Source organism: Raphanus sativus, unplaced genomic scaffold (assembly GCF_000801105.2).
Source record: "Raphanus sativus cultivar WK10039 unplaced genomic scaffold, ASM80110v3 Scaffold0843, whole genome shotgun sequence".
In the NCBI taxonomy this organism is placed as follows: domain Eukaryota; kingdom Viridiplantae; phylum Streptophyta; class Magnoliopsida; order Brassicales; family Brassicaceae; genus Raphanus; species Raphanus sativus.
In genome coordinates, this window is record NW_026616157.1 from 7,444 (window position 1) to 25,870 (window position 18,427).

The 18,427-nt window shown below is 38.4% G+C and overlaps 4 protein-coding genes, 1 non-coding gene and 1 pseudogene across 6 annotated transcripts; 5 read left to right on the forward strand and 1 right to left on the reverse strand.

Annotated features, from left to right (window-relative positions):
- The first annotated feature begins 2,375 nt into the window (after nucleotides 1–2,375).
- On the forward strand, nucleotides 2,376–4,899 carry LOC108818792 (alanine--glyoxylate aminotransferase 2 homolog 1, mitochondrial). The gene is made up of 9 exons (XM_018591726.2): nucleotides 2,376–2,703; nucleotides 2,859–3,089; nucleotides 3,166–3,336; nucleotides 3,451–3,594; nucleotides 3,693–3,872; nucleotides 3,961–4,186; nucleotides 4,278–4,391; nucleotides 4,464–4,550; nucleotides 4,665–4,899. Exons 1-9 carry the CDS (start codon nucleotides 2,470–2,472, stop codon nucleotides 4,706–4,708), a joined length of 1,431 nt encoding a protein of 476 aa, XP_018447228.1. The 5' UTR covers nucleotides 2,376–2,469; the 3' UTR covers nucleotides 4,709–4,899.
- A 96-nt stretch (nucleotides 4,900–4,995) lies between these two features.
- On the forward strand, nucleotides 4,996–5,749 carry LOC130503171 (ACD11 homolog protein-like; annotated as a pseudogene).
- A 203-nt stretch (nucleotides 5,750–5,952) lies between these two features.
- TRNAV-CAC (transfer RNA valine (anticodon CAC)) lies at nucleotides 5,953–6,026 on the forward strand. Its single transcript has one exon. It is a non-coding gene; the product is annotated as a tRNA-Val (tRNA).
- Nucleotides 6,027–9,599: 3,573 nt separating this feature from the next.
- Nucleotides 9,600–10,143, forward strand: LOC108822504 (uncharacterized). The gene has a single exon (XM_018595607.2). It carries the CDS (start codon nucleotides 9,693–9,695, stop codon nucleotides 9,900–9,902), a length of 210 nt encoding a protein of 69 aa, XP_018451109.1. The 5' UTR covers nucleotides 9,600–9,692; the 3' UTR covers nucleotides 9,903–10,143.
- A 40-nt stretch (nucleotides 10,144–10,183) lies between these two features.
- On the reverse strand, nucleotides 10,184–13,175 carry LOC108822503 (uncharacterized). 2 transcript variants are annotated; one of them, XM_018595606.2, is made up of 6 exons: nucleotides 12,955–13,175; nucleotides 12,762–12,814; nucleotides 11,482–12,543; nucleotides 11,200–11,394; nucleotides 10,960–11,111; nucleotides 10,184–10,866 (listed from the first exon to the last, which is right to left on the reverse strand). In XM_018595606.2, exons 3-6 carry the CDS (start codon nucleotides 12,533–12,535, stop codon nucleotides 10,456–10,458), a joined length of 1,812 nt encoding a protein of 603 aa, XP_018451108.1. In that variant the 5' UTR covers nucleotides 12,536–12,543; nucleotides 12,762–12,814; nucleotides 12,955–13,175; the 3' UTR covers nucleotides 10,184–10,455. The 2 variants fall into 2 exon arrangements, with proteins under 2 accessions (XP_018451108.1, XP_056853820.1); XM_056997840.1 differs by having other exon boundaries at nucleotides 13,035–13,167.
- A 153-nt stretch (nucleotides 13,176–13,328) lies between these two features.
- On the forward strand, nucleotides 13,329–17,852 carry LOC108822979 (MICOS complex subunit MIC60, mitochondrial). The gene is made up of 12 exons (XM_018596194.2): nucleotides 13,329–13,483; nucleotides 13,656–13,707; nucleotides 13,797–14,489; nucleotides 15,268–15,375; nucleotides 15,473–15,625; nucleotides 15,726–15,803; nucleotides 15,992–16,084; nucleotides 16,165–16,284; nucleotides 16,678–16,755; nucleotides 16,873–17,052; nucleotides 17,122–17,223; nucleotides 17,304–17,852. The coding sequence occupies exons 1-12, from the start codon at nucleotides 13,473–13,475 to the stop codon at nucleotides 17,535–17,537; spliced, it is 1,902 nt and encodes a 633-aa protein (XP_018451696.1). The 5' UTR covers nucleotides 13,329–13,472; the 3' UTR covers nucleotides 17,538–17,852.
- The last annotated feature ends 575 nt before the right edge of the window (nucleotides 17,853–18,427 follow it).

Sequence of the window (18,427 nt, forward strand, 5' to 3'; positions counted from 1 at the left end):
AAATTCAAGCATTAAGAATAATTAATAGACCTTACAAATCAAATGCGTTGGTTGTTATCAGCATCACATTCACAGCATGACTTTATTATGTTAGGTTTGTCAAGTGATAGTCATGTACACGTCTCATCATCTTCCATGTTTCAAGTCTATCTTATTTAAAAAAATTTAAATAGGTACGAGTCTTAATTAATTATAATATGTTAATTCTCATTGTAACAGTTTTAAGTATTTTTGGTTGTTAAAAGATAATCACAAAACATTAGCTTAATATGGTAAAACATCATGAACATTAGCTTAATATAGTAGTTTATCGAAAATCGGAGAACCTCGCATCCAAACTTTGATTATATTTGAACCGCATGGAAATTTTCAGATATATCATAAATCTTTATATTGCATCCCTCGACCACTTAGTTATTGTAAATTAGCAACAAAAGAAGAAGAAGATTAGCACAGAGTTAGGTCCAATAATTAAGTCTAATTACTAAATAATGTATATCCTTGCAACCATAATTCAAATAAAAATGGTTCATGCAATTTGGACGCATACGACTGGTGATCCGTAGCATAATGCATTGATTTTTTTTTTCTGATAATGCATGACGACTATACTACTTATATCATCATTTATTTCCATTCCCATTCGTTTTGTTAATTAATTCTTCATTTTTTTCTGAAAACATATTTTGCGAGAACAGAATAAACTAAACCCTAAAACAGAACTAAGAGACCAAAAGCCGAAGACGAAAGGCGAGGAGAGCCTTCTCGTCTCGGAGACAAAGCCGGCGGCGATGAAGCTGTAGAAGCTTCCACCTCCCCGGAAGCTTGAACGGCGACGGTGGAGCTATATGAACCTCCACTTCCCGGAGCAACAACTGAACCCAAAAGCTGACTGTCTCAGCGAACCGCCGTTCTACCTCCTCACCGCGAATCCAGAGAGAGATGAACTGCCGCCGTTCGAAGCTCTCCTCAAGCAGAGCTCTTCCCGGAGCAAAACCCTAGCCCAGATCCTCTGGTATATCGGAGGGTGCGACAGATCGAAGCACACAGTACACAACCAAGCATGAACTGACAAAGAGGAGAGCCACCGGCGCCGGCACGCGCCAAGACGCGCCACCGGACGTCAGGGCTTCCCTCGCACACGATTTCCTCTCTCTCTCTCTCTCCAAGTTTACGATAAGTCTTTCCTACATATTTTGCTCGTTATAATCATCTTTAATTATTAATATTAATAAATTCGAGGATCTAGCTAATAATATCTTGGGGGATGTTAAACAATCGTAGAGATCGTAACTTTTTTCTCTCTCCTAATTGATTTCTCTTTGTCTTCTATCTAAAACTCCCCGGCGTCAAATGGTTCCGGCCGGCGGATGAGCTTCCACAGCCACCGCCGGTCCGGTCTCTCTCCTTTTTCTTGCTTTCCTTTGCGCTTGCTTCTTTTAGTTTAATCCTCCTAGTTTTCTTTTTTGTTTTATCAAAGCTTCCGGCGCCGCACCCTTTCTCGGTGGACGGCCGGCTCAAGTCTCCGCCGTTGCACCTATCCGATTAGGGTGAACGGTCGGCTCTCGGTTGCCGCGTCGAACGGTTCTTGCGTTTTTGACGGCGGCTCTGGTGTAAGTGTTATGGTGTACCGAAGATGTGTCGGTGTGGATGTGTGGCTTCGCCTCCGGTGAGATCCCGACGGTTTATGGGTTCTATCCGGTGAAAGAAGCGAGAGAAAGAAGATGGCGGTTTCTCGATGGTTCGGATGAGATCTCGGGAGAAACCCGGTGAAGCTCTCCGGTGGAAAGAGTTCAGGCGTAAGAGTGGATGAAGGAAAGTTCGGGATCCTGGCTCCGGCGTTTGTGAGGTGGTCCGGTGAAGCGGCGGTTTGGCTTGCTCCGGTGTTGAGTTACTGTCGGTGAAAGCGTAGCGGATGTGTGACGCGTGTGCCTCGCTGGGCGAGATGACAACACGTGTCCTCCGCGCTTTTCAATGTCCACGCGTTCATGGTGGCGTGATGGTTAAGACACGCGCCCACAGACAGTTTCTTTTTCGTTGGTTTGGACCGGGTTGGGTCGTTGGTAGTTCGGGCCGATGTTGGGCCTCTTTTATGTTTTATGTATGTTTTTTCGGTTCCCCTTCTTGGGTTTGTATGTGGCATTGGGCTTTTAGCCTTTCTTCTATAATACTACTTGAGGGAAAAAAAAAAGCTAATAATATCTTGGATAGTCCGCCTCTAGTCAATAACACGTCATTGTTTAAATCTGCAGAGGACAATTAATGTGCGGTGTTGTGTGACTGTGTCAGTAGTCAGTACCTTAATCAGTAAATCTAATTCGCATGGAATCTCTTTTTTTGAGAATCATATTGCCACGTCATTCATTTCTCAAAATATTTGTTTCCAAATAGTATTACTAACCTTACTTGACAGTCTTTACAAAGAGCGTGTTTGGTCCTAATCCTTCTCTAACTGCTCCGTACAGAACAATGTCTTTACAGAGGCAACTTCTCAAGAGAGTCTTCGATAGAGCTTCAAGTTCCTCCGGGATCCATCGGCCTGCCACCTCCTTCCACCGCTCCGATTACTCCACCTCGTCTCCGCCGCAGATTCCCCCGTTCGATTACCAACCGCAGCCCTACAATGGTCCTTCCGCAGATGATGTCTTCAAGAAACGGAAGAAGTTTCTCGGACCTTCTCTTTTCCATTTCTACCAAAAGCCTGTAACGTTTTCTCGTGATTTTGTCTGCACCAAATCGAATAGTTTGGATTGAAATGATTTAATATTTTTTGCATTCTTATGGATCTTGATTAATACCGCCTTTTGTTGTTAAAGACGCCCTAATCAATGTTAGGGGGTGTTCTGTATTTCTTGCAGCTCAACATCGTTGAAGGGAAGATGCAGTACTTGTTCGATGAAACCGGTAGGCGTTATCTGGACGCCTTTGCTGGAATAGTCACTGTCTCGTGCGGTCACTGCCATCCCGACATACTCAACGCTATTAACGAACAGAGCAAGCTTCTTCAGCACGCAACCACCATATACCTACATCACGCCATAGGAGATTTCGCCGAAGCATTAGCTGCCAAGATGCCTGGAAACCTAAAGGTTAATATAGTGTGAGGTTTATGCTATTTATTTTGTTTGTTGATGAATCAGTAAGCTTTATAATATATGGGTGCAGGTTGTGTACTTTGTAAATTCTGGCTCAGAAGCTAATGAGTTAGCAATGATGATGGCTAGGCTTTATACTGGGAGCCTTGAGATGATTTCATTGAGAAATGCTTATCATGGTGGAAGTTCTAATACTATTGGATTAACAGCTCTTAACACATGGAAGTACCCTTTACCACAGGTTTGTTTGTATGACCATATAGTCTTTAACTTCACCCATGAGAGTAAAATACTTTTATGCAATATATTTCTCTCTGATGGTGTGTTTGTGACTTTTGTGTTACCTACTATGCAGGGGGAGATCCATCATGTTGTGAATCCAGATCCATACCGCGGAGTATTTGGTTCTGATGGTTCTATGTATGCTAAAGATGTCCAAGACCATATTGACTATGGTACTTCTGGAAAAGTGGCTGGATTTATTGCAGAGACCATCCAGGTTTTTTTTTATTTGTCTGAAAGAACCATTAGTGTAAAACTATTTTTATTTTGTGATACACCTCTTTTCACCATCTTATTATCATCTTAAAACCTCAGGGGGTGGGAGGAGCTGTAGAATTGGCTCCTGGTTACTTAAAGTCGGTTTATGACATTGTACGCAAAGCTGGTGGTGTATGCATAGCCGATGAAGTCCAAACTGGATTTGGCAGGACAGGAAGTCACTACTGGGGTTTTCAGACACAAGATGTAGTACCGGACATAGTCACAATGGCAAAGGTTTTGTCAAAATAAGTTTTTTTTTTACCATTTGATCTCTTCTCTAATTATCTACTACATTGAATCTTGGTACCTGTTCTATTCACAGGGAATTGGAAATGGATTGCCATTAGGAGCTGTGGTGACTACACCAGAGATTGCGAGCGTTTTAGCTACAAAGATTCAGTTCAACACTTTTGGTGGAAACCCGGTGTGTTCAGCTGGTGGACTTGCTGTTCTAAACGTTATTGACAAGGAGAGACGCCAAACACATTGTGCTGAAGTTGGTTCGCACCTAATTCAACGTTTGAAAGATCTGCAGAAAAGACATGATAGTAAGTCAACACACAAATCTTTGAGCTTTTTTTAATCAGATAATTATTGCTCTGTTTTTTTTTCATTGAACCGTGTCTGTTTGGTTTTCAGTTATTGGAGATGTGAGAGGGAGAGGATTAATGGTTGGGATAGAGCTTGTGACTGACCGGAAGGAGAAGACACCAGCCAAGGCTGAAACAGCTGTCTTGTTTGAGCAGCTTAGAGGTAAAACAAACATTAAAACCCAATGCATCAAATTGAGTAACCAGAATCTTACTCTGTCTTCTTTCTATGAAGAACTTGGCATACTCGTTGGAAAGGGAGGGCTTCATGGGAATGTTTTCAGGATAAAACCACCAATGTGTTTCACCAAAGACGATGCAGGTATATTCATTATGTACATACATATTTACTCAGATTAACAATTTTTTTTTTGTTTTGTTTTCAGTTTTAAACAAGATGTATAATGTAATTATTTATGTTTTGTATGTTATACAGATTTCTTGGTAGATGCAATGGACTATTCCATCTCCAAATTGTGATGAAAGCTTTTAAGGATTGTGCGATCTGTTTTAATGTTCTTTTTTTCATTCTCTTCCTTTAATGAACCGATCCAACTCTATCCTCCTTTGATTCCCAAAATAAATAAAATAGACTGCAAACATTTTTTAAAAATTCTTCTTTATGTAGTAAAGTTTTTTCATTATAAAAAAAAAATGTTTGCTCATCTTCATTGATTGGTGAATCCGTAAGTCTTGCAAAACGTCACGTCTCAAAAACATAGCCGCAGACACCATGACTACATCTTTTCATTACCTCGTAACTAAACCATCTCGATCAAGATACGAGTTTTCTAACGTTCGGCAATCGTGGCGAAAATCTAGCAGATCTATATAAACCGGACATATCAACTGATGAGGACGGTTTCAGTCTTGATGCTTTCTACAGTGCGTGCACTCACGTCTCTATCCTCTTCAGCTGCCTCGGCTTCGCCTTCAAGTTTGCTGAGATGGAGTACATCTCCAAGGTTAAAGACTTGGTCAGTTGGTCGAAGCCTCGAAAACATTAGACACGATACAGAACATTTTGGACCTAGACGTTGAGAACGAGACGGTGAAAACACCAGGAAGCCGTTCGCGTAACCTACGACGTGTGAGACAAGGCTTAGACCTAATACGAGCTATCTTTGAACAGTTCTTGATGACGGATGAGTATTCTTTGAAAGACGCTGCGACGACAGCTTACGCGGAAGTATGTGCGCCGTTTCATACATGGGCTTTTAGACCAGCAGTTTATGCTGGAATGTATACACTTCCGACGAGGGATCAACTTCTGTTACGGCTCAACGAGACTGATCAATCTGTTGAGAAGAACATTAGGAGGTACATGGAAGCGTCACGACCTACCATATAGTATGTTGACAAACTTTACATTGAAAGGAACATTAAACTCGACTGGTAACAGTTTATGGTTGTCTACGTCAGTTTGTCCTTGTAAATTACTAATATTACTATTAATATTATTCTTTTTATTCTTGCAAATTAAAATTGAAGCCTTTGTTTTGTCACCTGATGTAATACATTGAGCACAAATTAAAACGTTTTCAAAACGAAGTAGAGAAGAAGAGACCATCTTCCTTTTCTACTCTTGGTTACGATCAGTTTCTTGTTTTCAAAACGAAATAGAGTAAAATTACTAAAATACGTTGCCACTTGCCAATTATGTTAAACAACACTGACACAATTTTCGTTAATTAAATCTTTTAGGGACGAATGATAACATCTAAGTCTGGGTGGTGTAGTCGGTTATCACGCTAGTCTCACACACTAGAGGTCCCCGGTTCGAACCCGGGCTCAGACATTATTTTTATTTTAAAAAAAAGAAATTAAGCAAAAAGCCCTTCATTATTTTTCTTTTTCTTATTAAAAAAGGGCTCATACATTATTTTCTTTTTAAAAAATGAAATTAAGCAAAACGCCTTTATTGCATTCTATTTGCTGATCCATTATCCACATTAAACTAGACATGGGCAAAAAGGAACCGGACTGAAATCTTCAAATATCCGAATGATTCATATATTTTTATATCTGAAATAACTGAACTGAAAATCGAACAGGTACCCTAATATATAAAATATAAATTATATACGTATATCATAACTAATATATTTATAATTTAAAAATTTATGAAAAGTATCCAAAAATGTTATACAAAAATTAAATTATTACAAAGTATTAGAATTATCTGAAACTATCCAGATAAAATATCTGAAATATCCAAAGTAATTCGAAATATCTGAGATTTTTATCATAATTATTTTAATTATTTAATGTTTTATCTAAAATACCCGATATTTAATCAGAATTATCCGAATTACCCGAAATAATTGAACCAGAATTGGAATCGAATGAAAACTGAATTTTCCGGGTATTTTCCAGTTCCTATATTTACTATCTGAATTGAACCAATACCGAAATTATCTGAACCGAACCAAACTGGAAATAAGTCAATTAGTAAATGGATCCTCTAGTTTTCTTTTCAAACTACCTGATATCCGAAATAGCCGAACCGATACCCGAAATCGAAATGAGAAGAACTACATTGAACATTTCATTAAAGAATGTGGATTGCGAAGTCAAGATAAATAGAAAAGGAAGTGTCTCAGTAATGGATTGGCCTTTAGAGAGAAGTATGAGACAGTTCTTTCTAAAAAAAATGTATAAGAGATTTGGCCCTCAATCACTTGTTGTTATTGGCTCCAAACTAGTAACTACAAACCAGCAATTTTCTTTTTAAACAAAAAAATTACTCAGATGATTATACTAACTCATCTATTATTTAAAGTCAAAATTTAGAAGCCACATATAAATATAACAGAGACGATCTTGAACCATATATACACTTCGTTATTTGTTGCTGAAGACTCGACATTTAGAAAGAAAAAAAAATCATCATGTGCAAAATTCTTGGTACGGAATATATTACTGAAAGAAAAACAAATCATTTATGATTATAAAGAAGGATTATAATATAGGTGGAAGATTTTATTTGAATATAAGCCTTGGTACACCGTATTAAATACAAATCTTTAAATTCAAACTAACCAGAAAATATACATATTAACGAGTGAACATTATATTGATGTGCCTTCGAGAGTGGAGTGGCAAGTATTGTCCATTAGCAAATATGCATAAATTTGAAACCCATATGAACCAATAACTAAAGTCGATCCACTAAATCACATTTCTAACTAGTTTACTTAAAACTAATTGATTAGCCTTAATTTAAATAAAGAGGCGGTCAATTACAGCCAAATGTAGAAATAATTATGAAACTCCAAAAGTTATGTTGGTGAATAATGAACATAGGTGCGTGTGCCCTTCCATAAAGCATCTCAACTTTAGTATTCCATTAGATTAGCCTGGTGCTTATTGCAAAGCGTTTGGTGCTAATTATATTAATTGCCCATAATGATAATTAATTAACATCCCCTTGTTAGCATTCAGCACTAGCATGGACTTTAATATATTATCATCACTATCACTAATTCACCATGGTGTTCCCTCTTTATGTGGTGGTTGTATGTGTGTCAGTGTGTATGTGAATCTATCTACGTATTAGAGAATAATTATCGATAACTTTTCCATGGTTAAATGTTACTGTGTTACAATTAAGTAACTTCGGTGTCAACGTTTCTAAGTATTTTCCGTAAATATAGAAGTTTTTTTTTTTTGAAAACTGGCCTAAAATATAGAAGTTAATGAGATGCCGGTGCTTCAATAAGTACTATAACCAATCTAATAAGTCAAAGGATAGTTTATTGATGAGTAGATAATCTAATTAAGAAGTCAAAATATAGGTGGGGACTGGAGATTTAGTGGCCAACTAGTCGAACTCCAGTTATTATTCCTTTATGTGAAATTGACTTGCTTAAAAGATAAGAGAAAAGATGTTATATACTATTCGAACAATTTCTAAACACATGTGCTTTGTAAAGGAAAAACACGAACACATAACATGCATACACATTTACATCAAATTAGATGTAGACATGCACGTGTTTATGTTTCTGCTTTAAAATACGAACGATATTTTTTCCTAAAACCAATCTGATAAACCAAATCACATTTGAAAAATATAGTATTGATTTAATTGATAAAGGATAATATACGCTTATACATATTTTTGACAAATACTATTATATTACTCAAATTGCATTTGATCTAATTTATATATACATAAATGAATATATATATATATATATAATATAGTTTTGATTTAATTGATAAAGGATAATATATGCTTATACATATTTTTAATTAGATCAAATACAATTTGGGTAATATAATAGTCTTTTGATGTCAAAAATATGTATAAGCATATATTACGATATATAAAGACATGATATGTCATGATTATATAACTACATCAGATTATAAAGACACGATATGTCATATATGTAGTCAATTACGAAGACACTTAATACGATATATATGTAATCGTAACGTTATATGTATTTTTTGTTTATAATAAATAAGCTATGCATAGTATCAGCTGGTGATGAATATGAGGTAAGATATACTTCTTACACATAGATAAAACCTAATTGCACAAGTAATTATCATTCTACGTCTTTTAACTCACCTCTAGAAATAATTTACGTACTCCTCTGGGATAGAATATGTTTTAATTTGCATATTGCAGAAGTTGATGTTATAATCAAATTTATTGCTACGTACCTAATACATATAAAGAAAGTATACATGAGTGGTTGAACCACATCAGATACGATGTGCAAGGCATTTATACAGAACATAGTTTCTCACCAATCATATCAAGTTGTGAAATCGCTATTTCAGCTAAACTACTCTATCGTTTCATCAATTTGAAGATAAAATAATCTATCGGTCCACAGTTTTATTGATCGACCTATGGGCTGCCAAATGCCGTCCATCTAATAATCTACGAGCCGCCCACAAAGTAAAAGCTACGGCATTCATATGTTGGTAGTATTTTCCTAAAACTGATATATTTTATTTGGAGATCCGTATATCTTGGAAGCATATGGCAGGAAAAAAATCTAAACGTTAAAATTTCACATCGATAATAATTAATAATTAATATGTAATGCAAATATGAACTTATTAGTTGGTTATAAGATGTGAACAATATGCTAATTTATAGTTTAGTCGATAAATGATTTCAGATTACTTAGGGAAGTATGCAAAAATTAGTCATATTATATACTGTATGGCGAACATGAATATTATGAACCATAACTTTTAACTTATATCACTAATGCAAGAGCCGCCCTTAAAGCGAAAGCCACATATTAGATGACAATTCCTTCTAGTTAATTAGTTTTAATGAAAACTAACTATATATATAAAATAAGGGGGTAACGAAGTCTTTATAGACCTCTATAAATAGGCACTCTTCGACGAACTCATCATTCACTTGGAAACTCTTAACTACATAGCATTCTTACAACATTCTTCAATTCGTTAACAAACACTAAAAGAGAAAATGGCATCCATAGGAGCAAGTTACGCACCCGTGTATCTTATGCAAAAGCAGCTCAAGGAGAAGAAGATGAAGAGAGAAAAGGTGAGAGAAGAAAAAGCTCAAAGTGTCGCTGTCGTCGAAACCTCTTTGGCGGCAGGAAGGAAGTCTAACAAAATCTACCCCTCTCGCTCATCTTACAGTGAACAAGTAGAGACCAAATCACAAGAGTGAAATCTAAAGTAATGAAGAGAATTCTTGGAGGACTGGTTCAGACGTATCTCTATGTAACTCGTCTTTTGTATATAACATGTTTGCATATGTGTATATGTGTGTGTATGGGACAGGTCTAAAACATATCATGCGGGTTACTTGATGCCCCCTTTGTCAGAGTGTTAAAGGTTGTTGTATGCAAAGTGTATTTTTTTTTTGCCGGTGTTTGCAAAGTGTATATGTTAAAGGATTTGTACTCCAACTAGAATCTAATGACTAAGATAATTTTACTAGACGATTAATAGTATTGGATATTCCGTACTTATTTATTGAACCAACAATTGTTTATAAAGCTCCAGAAAAGAAAATTAAAAAAAAAAAGATGGAGAGAAAAGAGGTCCAAGCACAATAAGTTCCAAGCAAAACTCTAGTAAAAAACATAAGTCTTCTTCTGCGTTCTAACACTAGATAATAGCAAACCAAGTCCTCAACTTTTGTCCGCAATGAGCTAAATTCCCTAAGAGCCTGCTACGAAAACAATGACATGAAATCCAACAAGAAGCAAACCCCAAGATCACTTGTTGTTATTAGCTGCAAGTTTAGCTGCAACTTGGTCCTCTGACAAGGGCAAGTAATATATCCTGGGGATAGCTTTCGTCTTCTTGAAAAGATCATCCAGAGTGACTATGGGAGCCTCTTGTTCCTCAGCAACTAGAGGAGGAGGAGGTGGAAGACGTTCAATGACAGGGGGTGCTTTGGCCAAAGGCGGTGGTGGTGGCAAAGAAGTAGCTGGTGGGCGTGAAGGAGGAGCCTGAGCCTGTGGCTGAGGCTTAGCCTGAGGAGGAGGAGGAGGAGAAGGTTCCAGTTTCGCCTTCACTTCTTCTGATCCAACAAAGTCAGCTGTCAGAAGGCGACCTCCGTTAGGTGGCCACTGGAGGTTATACACTGCTTCTCTTGTTGCTGCCGCTTCTTCAACAGAAGAATACTGAATTCACAATCACATCACAACAACAATCAGTTTACAAAACTGGAACCAAACATTTTACTAAACCAAAAGTATTGAAAGAAGCGGTCTTACTGATACATAGCAGTGGGTCTTAATGCTGTCCATCCAGAAACTAGTGACGTTTCCGGTTTTACCCAGAAGCTCTTGAACAGCTTTCAGTGTGAACGGCCTAAGGAAACGATCAATCCTGAGGGAATCCGTAGGCTCCTTCGATGATGGAGGAACTGCCAATTGAATGTTGAGAACATATATTATAAAACAACGAACAAGAGATGGAAACATACATATAATAAGGGTGATGGTTTTACATACCCACGCGTTCCTTAGGTCCATCCTCACTAACCGAAGAGTTAGAACGGGAGAAGTCACGCTTCAGACTAGTTGACATCGGTGTTGTAGCGGGTGCCGCCACGCTATTAGTGGCCTGTGCTTCAGGAACCTTAACACTCCCAGAGTTCCATCGGCGTTGCCTTTTCACAGGCTCATTGTTTCCAACAGCTTCTTGATCTACAATGAGATAAAAAAAGCAAACAGATTTCATTATAAGTAGCCATAACACACAAAAGACGAAACAGATTCAAGAAGAAGCCTTACCATTATCAGGAAGCTTTCTTTTTTCAGAAGCCACAAGTGGGTGACTTTTATTCTCAAGGGCTTCCCCTTTCCCAGCATCATCCACAATATCGTTTTTCTCAGACTTATCCACCACCACTTCATGAGATGTAACTGATTCGGTTTGCTTGGACTCAGGCTCATCCTCCATAGACTCATCACCAGAACTTCTATCTAAGTTCAACTTCTCTGAGTCGCCTGCATCGCTAATATTAGTATTATTCCCTTTGGTCACATCTGCTGCATTAGCAGCAGCATCGCTGACATCTCCACCTCCAACAGACATCTTCTGCTCAGGTGGCTTCTCCACATCCATCGGATGGGATTCACCACCAGTGACTGCAGATGGCTCTTGGGACTTATTAACATTTGTTTCTAATTTGACATCATCAGCAATTTCGTTACCCATTTTTTCATTAGTTGGCACAGAATCAGTAGAAATACAATCAGACTTTACCTCATACCCTGTAACTGATACCTGGTTGTACGTAGCAGCTTTTTCAAGCTCCGTATCTGTAGGTTGGGGGGCCTTATCAGCAATTACTGCATCAGTTGCAGTCACACCAGATCCCACTCCACCTTTCACATCAGCGTCCTGAGGTTCTTGTACCTTCACATCATCAACCACTGAACCACCAAGACCAGCTACTCCTCTAACATCATCGAGGCCGCTAGCGTTAACCTCTGGTTTAGAAACCACCGGGGGTGGGGGTGGTGTTGTCTCAATCGCAGCTGTTGTCTTAACCACAGGAGTTGTCTGAATCTCAGATGGAGTGGTGTCAATGCTGAATGCCGCTGGCATCGGATCTGGTGTAACAACACTAACATCAGGTGCATGAGGAATCTCAGCCTGTTGATTGGCGAGGGTTTGAGGCGCTTCCTGCTCAGCACGAAGGGCGTCATCAAGACGCCTGACCAAATCGACCTTCAAGCCTTGTGTGGTTAGTCTCCGTCTTTTGAGCTCTTCCTTCAACTCGGTAACCTTCCACTTGTCAATTGGGCGGTTGTCCAGGATTGGAAAAGGTGATGACGACATCTTTCAGTCTATGAGACAAGGAAAAAAAAAGAAAATCAATATAAAAATTCAAGAAGCTAATAGATAAAATCTATCTACAGCATGGGAGTGAAAGCTCCTCTCTAAAATCCAAATTAGAGAACGAAAACAAAATCAGATGAATAGCAATGCGATGAAACAAAAAAAAATCTACAATTTTTCGACAAACCCAATAGGAAAGAGATAAACTTTTTTGGATAAGACTTACATTGAATTGGGCTGAGACTTTGTTGATACGCGTGAAGGAACAATTGTAAAACCCTAAATTGAGAAGGACGATTAGAGAAGGGAATGATCAAAACCCACCACGGGAGATTTACAAATTGACACTCTTCCAGCTCAAATCATACGGAAAGAATTCAAATTTGTTTATACTCAAACCCAGGGGAAAGAAGACGAACCTGAGAAAACGAAATCTAGAAGATACGAAACTGAGGAAAGAGAGAGAGAGAGAGGAGAGTGAGTGATTCTCTAAACGTACATTGCGAATCTTCTATCCAGTCATTAATTTTCTGGATAAGAAAACGAAATTTGGAAGAGGAGGAGGCGAAGGATGAATTCTAGGGTTCTTGTTCGTTCGTCGGCTGTTTTCGATAACGGGGAAAAAAAGTCGAGGACTAGAAGTGATGGGGGCTGTAAAATAAATAGTACTAATTTCCAACTGAAATGTCTAAATTACCCTTGATGGTCAAGTGTTCAAATACGATGTCGTTTTACGCTAAAACGCCGCTTCATATCGCTGCATACGGTGTCGTTTAAACGCTAAAACAAGCTTCATATCGCTTAGTACGACGTCGTGTTTACGCCAAAAAAAAAACTTACGGGGGTGGTTGCTAGAGGAGAATATTTACTCTCACCGGAAAGCTCTCCAAGTCGTCTGTCTCCGTTTGGGTTCTTCACGAGGAGCAACGCCGCGACAATGCTACGCAAGTACGTTTCCTTTCTTAACCCTATAAAATCGTAGTATTCCTTTTGATCAATTCGAGATTGGAGATATCTACGGATTCTCTTGTTGTAGCGTTTTGGGATCTCTCTAAAATTGAGAGCTATTGTGATTTGATTCGTTGTGAATCTTAATGTGTGATTTGATCATTTTGTTTAGGTCTGTTCTCGAGCTTTCAATAAAGAGGTTCCCGAGGAGTTTGGGAGCTCAGGTGAGAGTTATGCATCATCATGTACTGGTTGGTGATTCTAGTTTTAAGTATACTTTTTGTTTCTGATTTTGTTTGCTTGCTTGCCTCAGAGATTTCATCTGAGTTCGTCGAGGAAGGTATCTACTTCTGGTAAAAACGGAGCTAATCCCGTGGGGAAACCAGATGCCTCAAAAGTGCCTCCTCCTCCTGCGGGGAAACAAGGTGGCTCTGCGAAGGTGTTCATAGGAGGCGCTGCGGTCGCTGGTGCTTTTCTGTTAGCGTATCAGACTGGCTATTTGGATCAGTATCTCGGGAATGAAAGGCAGAAACTAAGCGAGCTTGTTAAGTCTGGTTCCGTCACTGAGAAACTGGAGGAGTCTCATCATTCAAGTGTTGAAGATTCTGCTGGAATTGGCTCCTCGTCATCGGATGGTAAAGCTGAGACGCTACCGGAATTTCCAGCTTCTGTGGGAATGCCGCAGAGTGACGTCGTAGAAGTGCAGCCAGAGTCTGATCCAACACCTGAGCGTTATACATATGTTTCTTCGTCTAACCAACAAGAGTCACCTCAAGAAAATGCTGCTGATGAAGGAGAGAAAAGCTTGCCTCTTTCTTCCGATGATGATTCGAAAACTAAGTCTGACGCGTCCCCAGATGTTGTTTCTGAGGCAGAAAATGTGAAGTTGGAAGCTGTACATAAACCTGAGGACACTACTGTTAGTGCCCAGCCTAGTTCGGTTCTTACTGAAAGTGAAAAGGAATTTGCAGCACTAAAGGATCTTGCCACTGAAAAGGCACCTGAGGTACTAATTTTTCCTTTTCTTGAACTTAAAAGACCACTTCAAATATAGTATATAGGTAAAAATGCAGCAGCTGAATGTCCCAGAGCTCCCTTGTTTCATGCATTTCATATATTTTTTTTCTTAGATTTGCTTTTTGTGCGTTGCATAGAATACTTGGATAGTGGAAGTGGATACTTCTATCTAAAAGGATTGTGCTACATCGTCAGAGTTAACAACATTCCTTAGTTTTATGATCTACATACTAGATTGATACTTTTGGATATTCGCTACATCGTCAAAATCAAATCTGATCGTCGCTAATTCCTTAGGAATAAGGGGGGTAGGGAATTAGATTACGATCTTATTAGAAGGGATAGTAGAATATTTATTTGGATCTACATTGTGGATCTTTTAAAACTGACATGACTACTTTTAAGCATGATTAGTTTAGGTTCTTCCATGTTTCGTGTATAGTGGTTGTAAAGGGGGTTTTGACGTTGAAGGTCAGGAGAATATTCAGCCTCTTGAAAGACCGGCTAACTATCTATCTCGATAGAAATTTTATTAGACTCGCAATTATCATTTATCTCTTACAATCTATGAAAGGCCGAGCAATCTTGTAGTACAGACAGGATTGTGTCCGTAAAAGTCTAAGATACCTAATAATCTCGTAGGAGGGCTAGAGGTTCTTATGAAGCTTTAATTGAAGGATAAGACTCATCTTGCCTAATTGATATTTTTTTTTCCTGCATAAACAAAGAAGGTTTGATGTTAGTTTCTAACCAATCTTCTCTTACAGGATGGCATTGAGCGGGAAGTAAAAACGCCAGGTTCTCTCCTTAAGGAATACAATCTAGACGGCAATGGATCCTCATCAGCTGGGGAGCAACTAACTAACGAAACTGAGGTTTAAACCTGACTTTCTTGTCTCTGTCCTTCACTCCTTTGTATTGATTGATAATCTGTGTGAAAATATTCTTAATCGCACTGTTTCGTAAACTTAGGCTCTTCCCAAGTCCACTGAGGGGCTGAAAGATGGTTACATGACTGAGGATGGAAAGTTGGTACTTGATTTTCTGGATGCCATTCATGCGGCTGAGGAAAGACAGTCGCACTTGGAAGCCCAAGTTTTTGCTGAAAAATTAAGAACCTTGAAGGTTGTCTAAAAACGAAATAACTCATATTTATGATTTAATCTCTGTACTGCCCCCTCCGTTGTCTGTGAGATTTTAACTTATTTGGGCTGGCTGTCCTCAGGAGAAGTACGAAAATGAGTTGAGAGATCTTAGGGCACGTGAATTAATGCGTATAGAGGAGGCGGCAATATTGGATAAGGTGCTTCTTTCTCTTTATTTCTGCTTGATTTACTCACAGGACATATGTCAGGTCACTCCCTATGTCAGGACATCTGATGCAATTTTTCACTAGTTTCTTGTAAACGTCCATCTAATCTCGGTTTCCCATGTTCCTGGGTAGAAAGAAAACTCCAAACTACTATTTACGTGCCACTGTTACTTATCCAGGAGCTAAAGAGAGAGAAAACAAAAGCAGCAGCTGCTATCAAGTCAATCCAAGAGAGAATGGAAGATAAGCTCAAAACAGAAATTGAACAGAAGGTTTGGTCATTGCAACGAGCTGAGAATAGAACTGTATTCCGATTTGGAAAGTCATAACTGACACTCTGTATTCACTGCAGGAAACTGAAGCTCAGTTGGCTTTGAGTAAAGCTGAAGAAATGGCGAAAGCTGAGTTGACTGCGGCAATTGTTAAAGAAAAGGCAGCACAAATCGAAAAAATGGCAGAGGCAGATCTTAATGTAAGTAAAGATGAAACACTGTACTTCGTTTCCTAGTATCTAATGCTTCCAACCTCAAAAGTGTAGAATATTGCACGGACTGTTTCCAAATCATAACTAGGAAGAAGTATAGGAAACTAGATGCACGGTGAAAACATTTCATCAAGTCAAAGAAAGTGAAGAAATTGTTCTTGGAACACGTTATCCAAGAAATCTATCAACTCTGAGAAATGCAGACAAGTGAATGGACATTTAGTTAAGTTGTTGAAAGCATAATCTCTGTTCTCGTGAACTCGAACCCACATTATAACATTCCAACTTATATGAATTTGTGTTACCCATCTCTTTTTTAACTGAGTAGAATTCCTGAATGTTTACTCATGCCTCTTTTCTTGTCTTCTAATTATTTTGTAGATAAAAGCATTGCATATGGCATTCTATGCGCGCTCTGAAGAAGCTCGCAAAAGTCATTCAGTTCACAAGCTCGCATTGGTAAGAAACGAATGGTTTATTTTGTCGTGGGTTCACGTTAAGTATCATGTAACTCTGCTTTTCCATAGCACCTTGTAAGTTGATATATGTCTAATAAGGTAAGTACGGTTGCTTTAGGGTGCACTTGCGTTGGAAGATTCACTCTCCAAAGGACTACCAATCCATAAAGAAATGACTATGCTTCAGACTTACCTTGAAGGCATTCAAGAGGACTCAGTCTTAGATTTGGTGATATCATCTCTTCCAGAAGAAGCAAAATCCAAAGGAACCGATACAACACTGCAGCTGAACCAGAAGGTGAACTTATTATTAATTATTCAAAGATCTCAACTTATTTTCTTACTCGTTTCTCTTTGTTATTTTCAGTTTGATACCTTGAAAGGAACCCTTAGACACTTCAGTCTCATTCCACCTGGTGGCGGAGGAATCTTAGCACATTCTCTAGCTCATATAGCATCTTGGCTCAAGGTATTTGCTATAATGCTACTTCCGGACCTTACTCGGATTTTTTTTTGCTTACTCGGATTTTTTTCTTTTTTTGCTTACAGTTCAAGGAAGTGGACCAAGCTAATGGAGGAATTGAATCTGTTATTAAGAAAGTTGATCTGTACTTGGCTGAGGATAAACTAGCAGAGGCAGCAGCTGCACTTGAAGAAGGTGTCAAAGGAAGTAAAGCAGAGGAAGTAGTCAGTGATTGGGTGAGACTCGCAAGAAACAGAGCAATTACAGAGCAAGCTGTAACAATTCTCCGATCATATGCAACTTGCGCCAGCCTCACTTGATCATTCCTCTTCTGATCTTACATTAAAAGGTATTTTTTTCTTTAATTCGATACTGAAGAGTCCCCGAGTTCATTGATTTTGCTGGAAGTAGTACCAACCCTTTTTGGTTAGAGGAGAATCAATGGTTGTTACAATACTCTCTTCTTGTGTTTATGTCTGCATGCAAGATAAATCAGACAATGTTTCTTTTGGGATTCAGCCACCGGTTTGGTGTTTAAAATCACATGTGTTCTCGAGAGAGACAGAGATCTTTATCTGAGTTAAAATGTTACAAGAAGTTTTAATAAAAAATAAAGAGAATCTCATTGATTATGATTACAAGTCCTTGTTTCCTTCATTGTGATATGGAAACAAGTTTAGTTTTCTTTCTACTATTGGCGGACATAGAGAGAACCGTAGCGAATAACAACGCTAAACCCACTCCGGAAACGTTCAGAAAGACACGGGAACGACGGCAAGGAAGAGTGATTAGACTCATAAACAGAACTCCAGTTATTGAAAATTATCTATAATCACAATTATTGAGTGATTAGATCACTAAACCAATTAAATTTCGATAACATTCTGTATTGTTGGGTGTTTGGTCATATCCTTTTGACATGATTATTTTTAGGCCAAACGCACCATAAAAGGAAGATACATAGAAAGGTGAAAATATTTAGAGCTGGCTCATCTGCAATCTAAAGATTAAGCCACCATGATTTCCATTCAACATGTAAGATTGCTATAAGTCCGCACTATTAACACTTTCCATATCGTTGAACTATAATAGTATATAACCAACCATGTACTACATAAGAATAAACGAATGTACATCTTTTATCAAATGTGCTGTAACAATCTATCTTATTAAAACAGAAACACTATGTTGGACCTAACATTTATTTTGT

Coding starts and splice junctions, on each gene's coding strand:
- LOC108818792 (XM_018591726.2), top strand. CDS start 2,470: ATGTCTTTACAGAGGCAACTTCTCAAGAGAGTCTTCGATAGAGCTTCA. Junction 2,704..2,858: donor TCCATTTCTACCAAAAGCCT/GTAACGTTTTCT, acceptor TATTTCTTGCAG/CTCAACATCGTTGAAGGGAA. Junction 4,392..4,463: donor CTTGTTTGAGCAGCTTAGAG/GTAAAACAAACA, acceptor CTTTCTATGAAG/AACTTGGCATACTCGTTGGA.
- LOC108822504 (XM_018595607.2), top strand. CDS start 9,693: ATGGCATCCATAGGAGCAAGTTACGCACCCGTGTATCTTATGCAAAAG.
- LOC108822503 (XM_018595606.2), bottom strand. CDS start 12,535: ATGTCGTCATCACCTTTTCCAATCCTGGACAACCGCCCAATTGACAAG. Junction 11,395..11,481: donor AAGAAAGCTTCCTGATAATG/GTAAGGCTTCTT, acceptor ATCTCATTGTAG/ATCAAGAAGCTGTTGGAAAC. Junction 10,867..10,959: donor AGACCCACTGCTATGTATCA/GTAAGACCGCTT, acceptor TTGTGAATTCAG/TATTCTTCTGTTGAAGAAGC.
- LOC108822979 (XM_018596194.2), top strand. Junction 15,376..15,472: donor AACTAACTAACGAAACTGAG/GTTTAAACCTGA, acceptor TCGTAAACTTAG/GCTCTTCCCAAGTCCACTGA. Junction 17,224..17,303: donor ATATAGCATCTTGGCTCAAG/GTATTTGCTATA, acceptor TTTTGCTTACAG/TTCAAGGAAGTGGACCAAGC.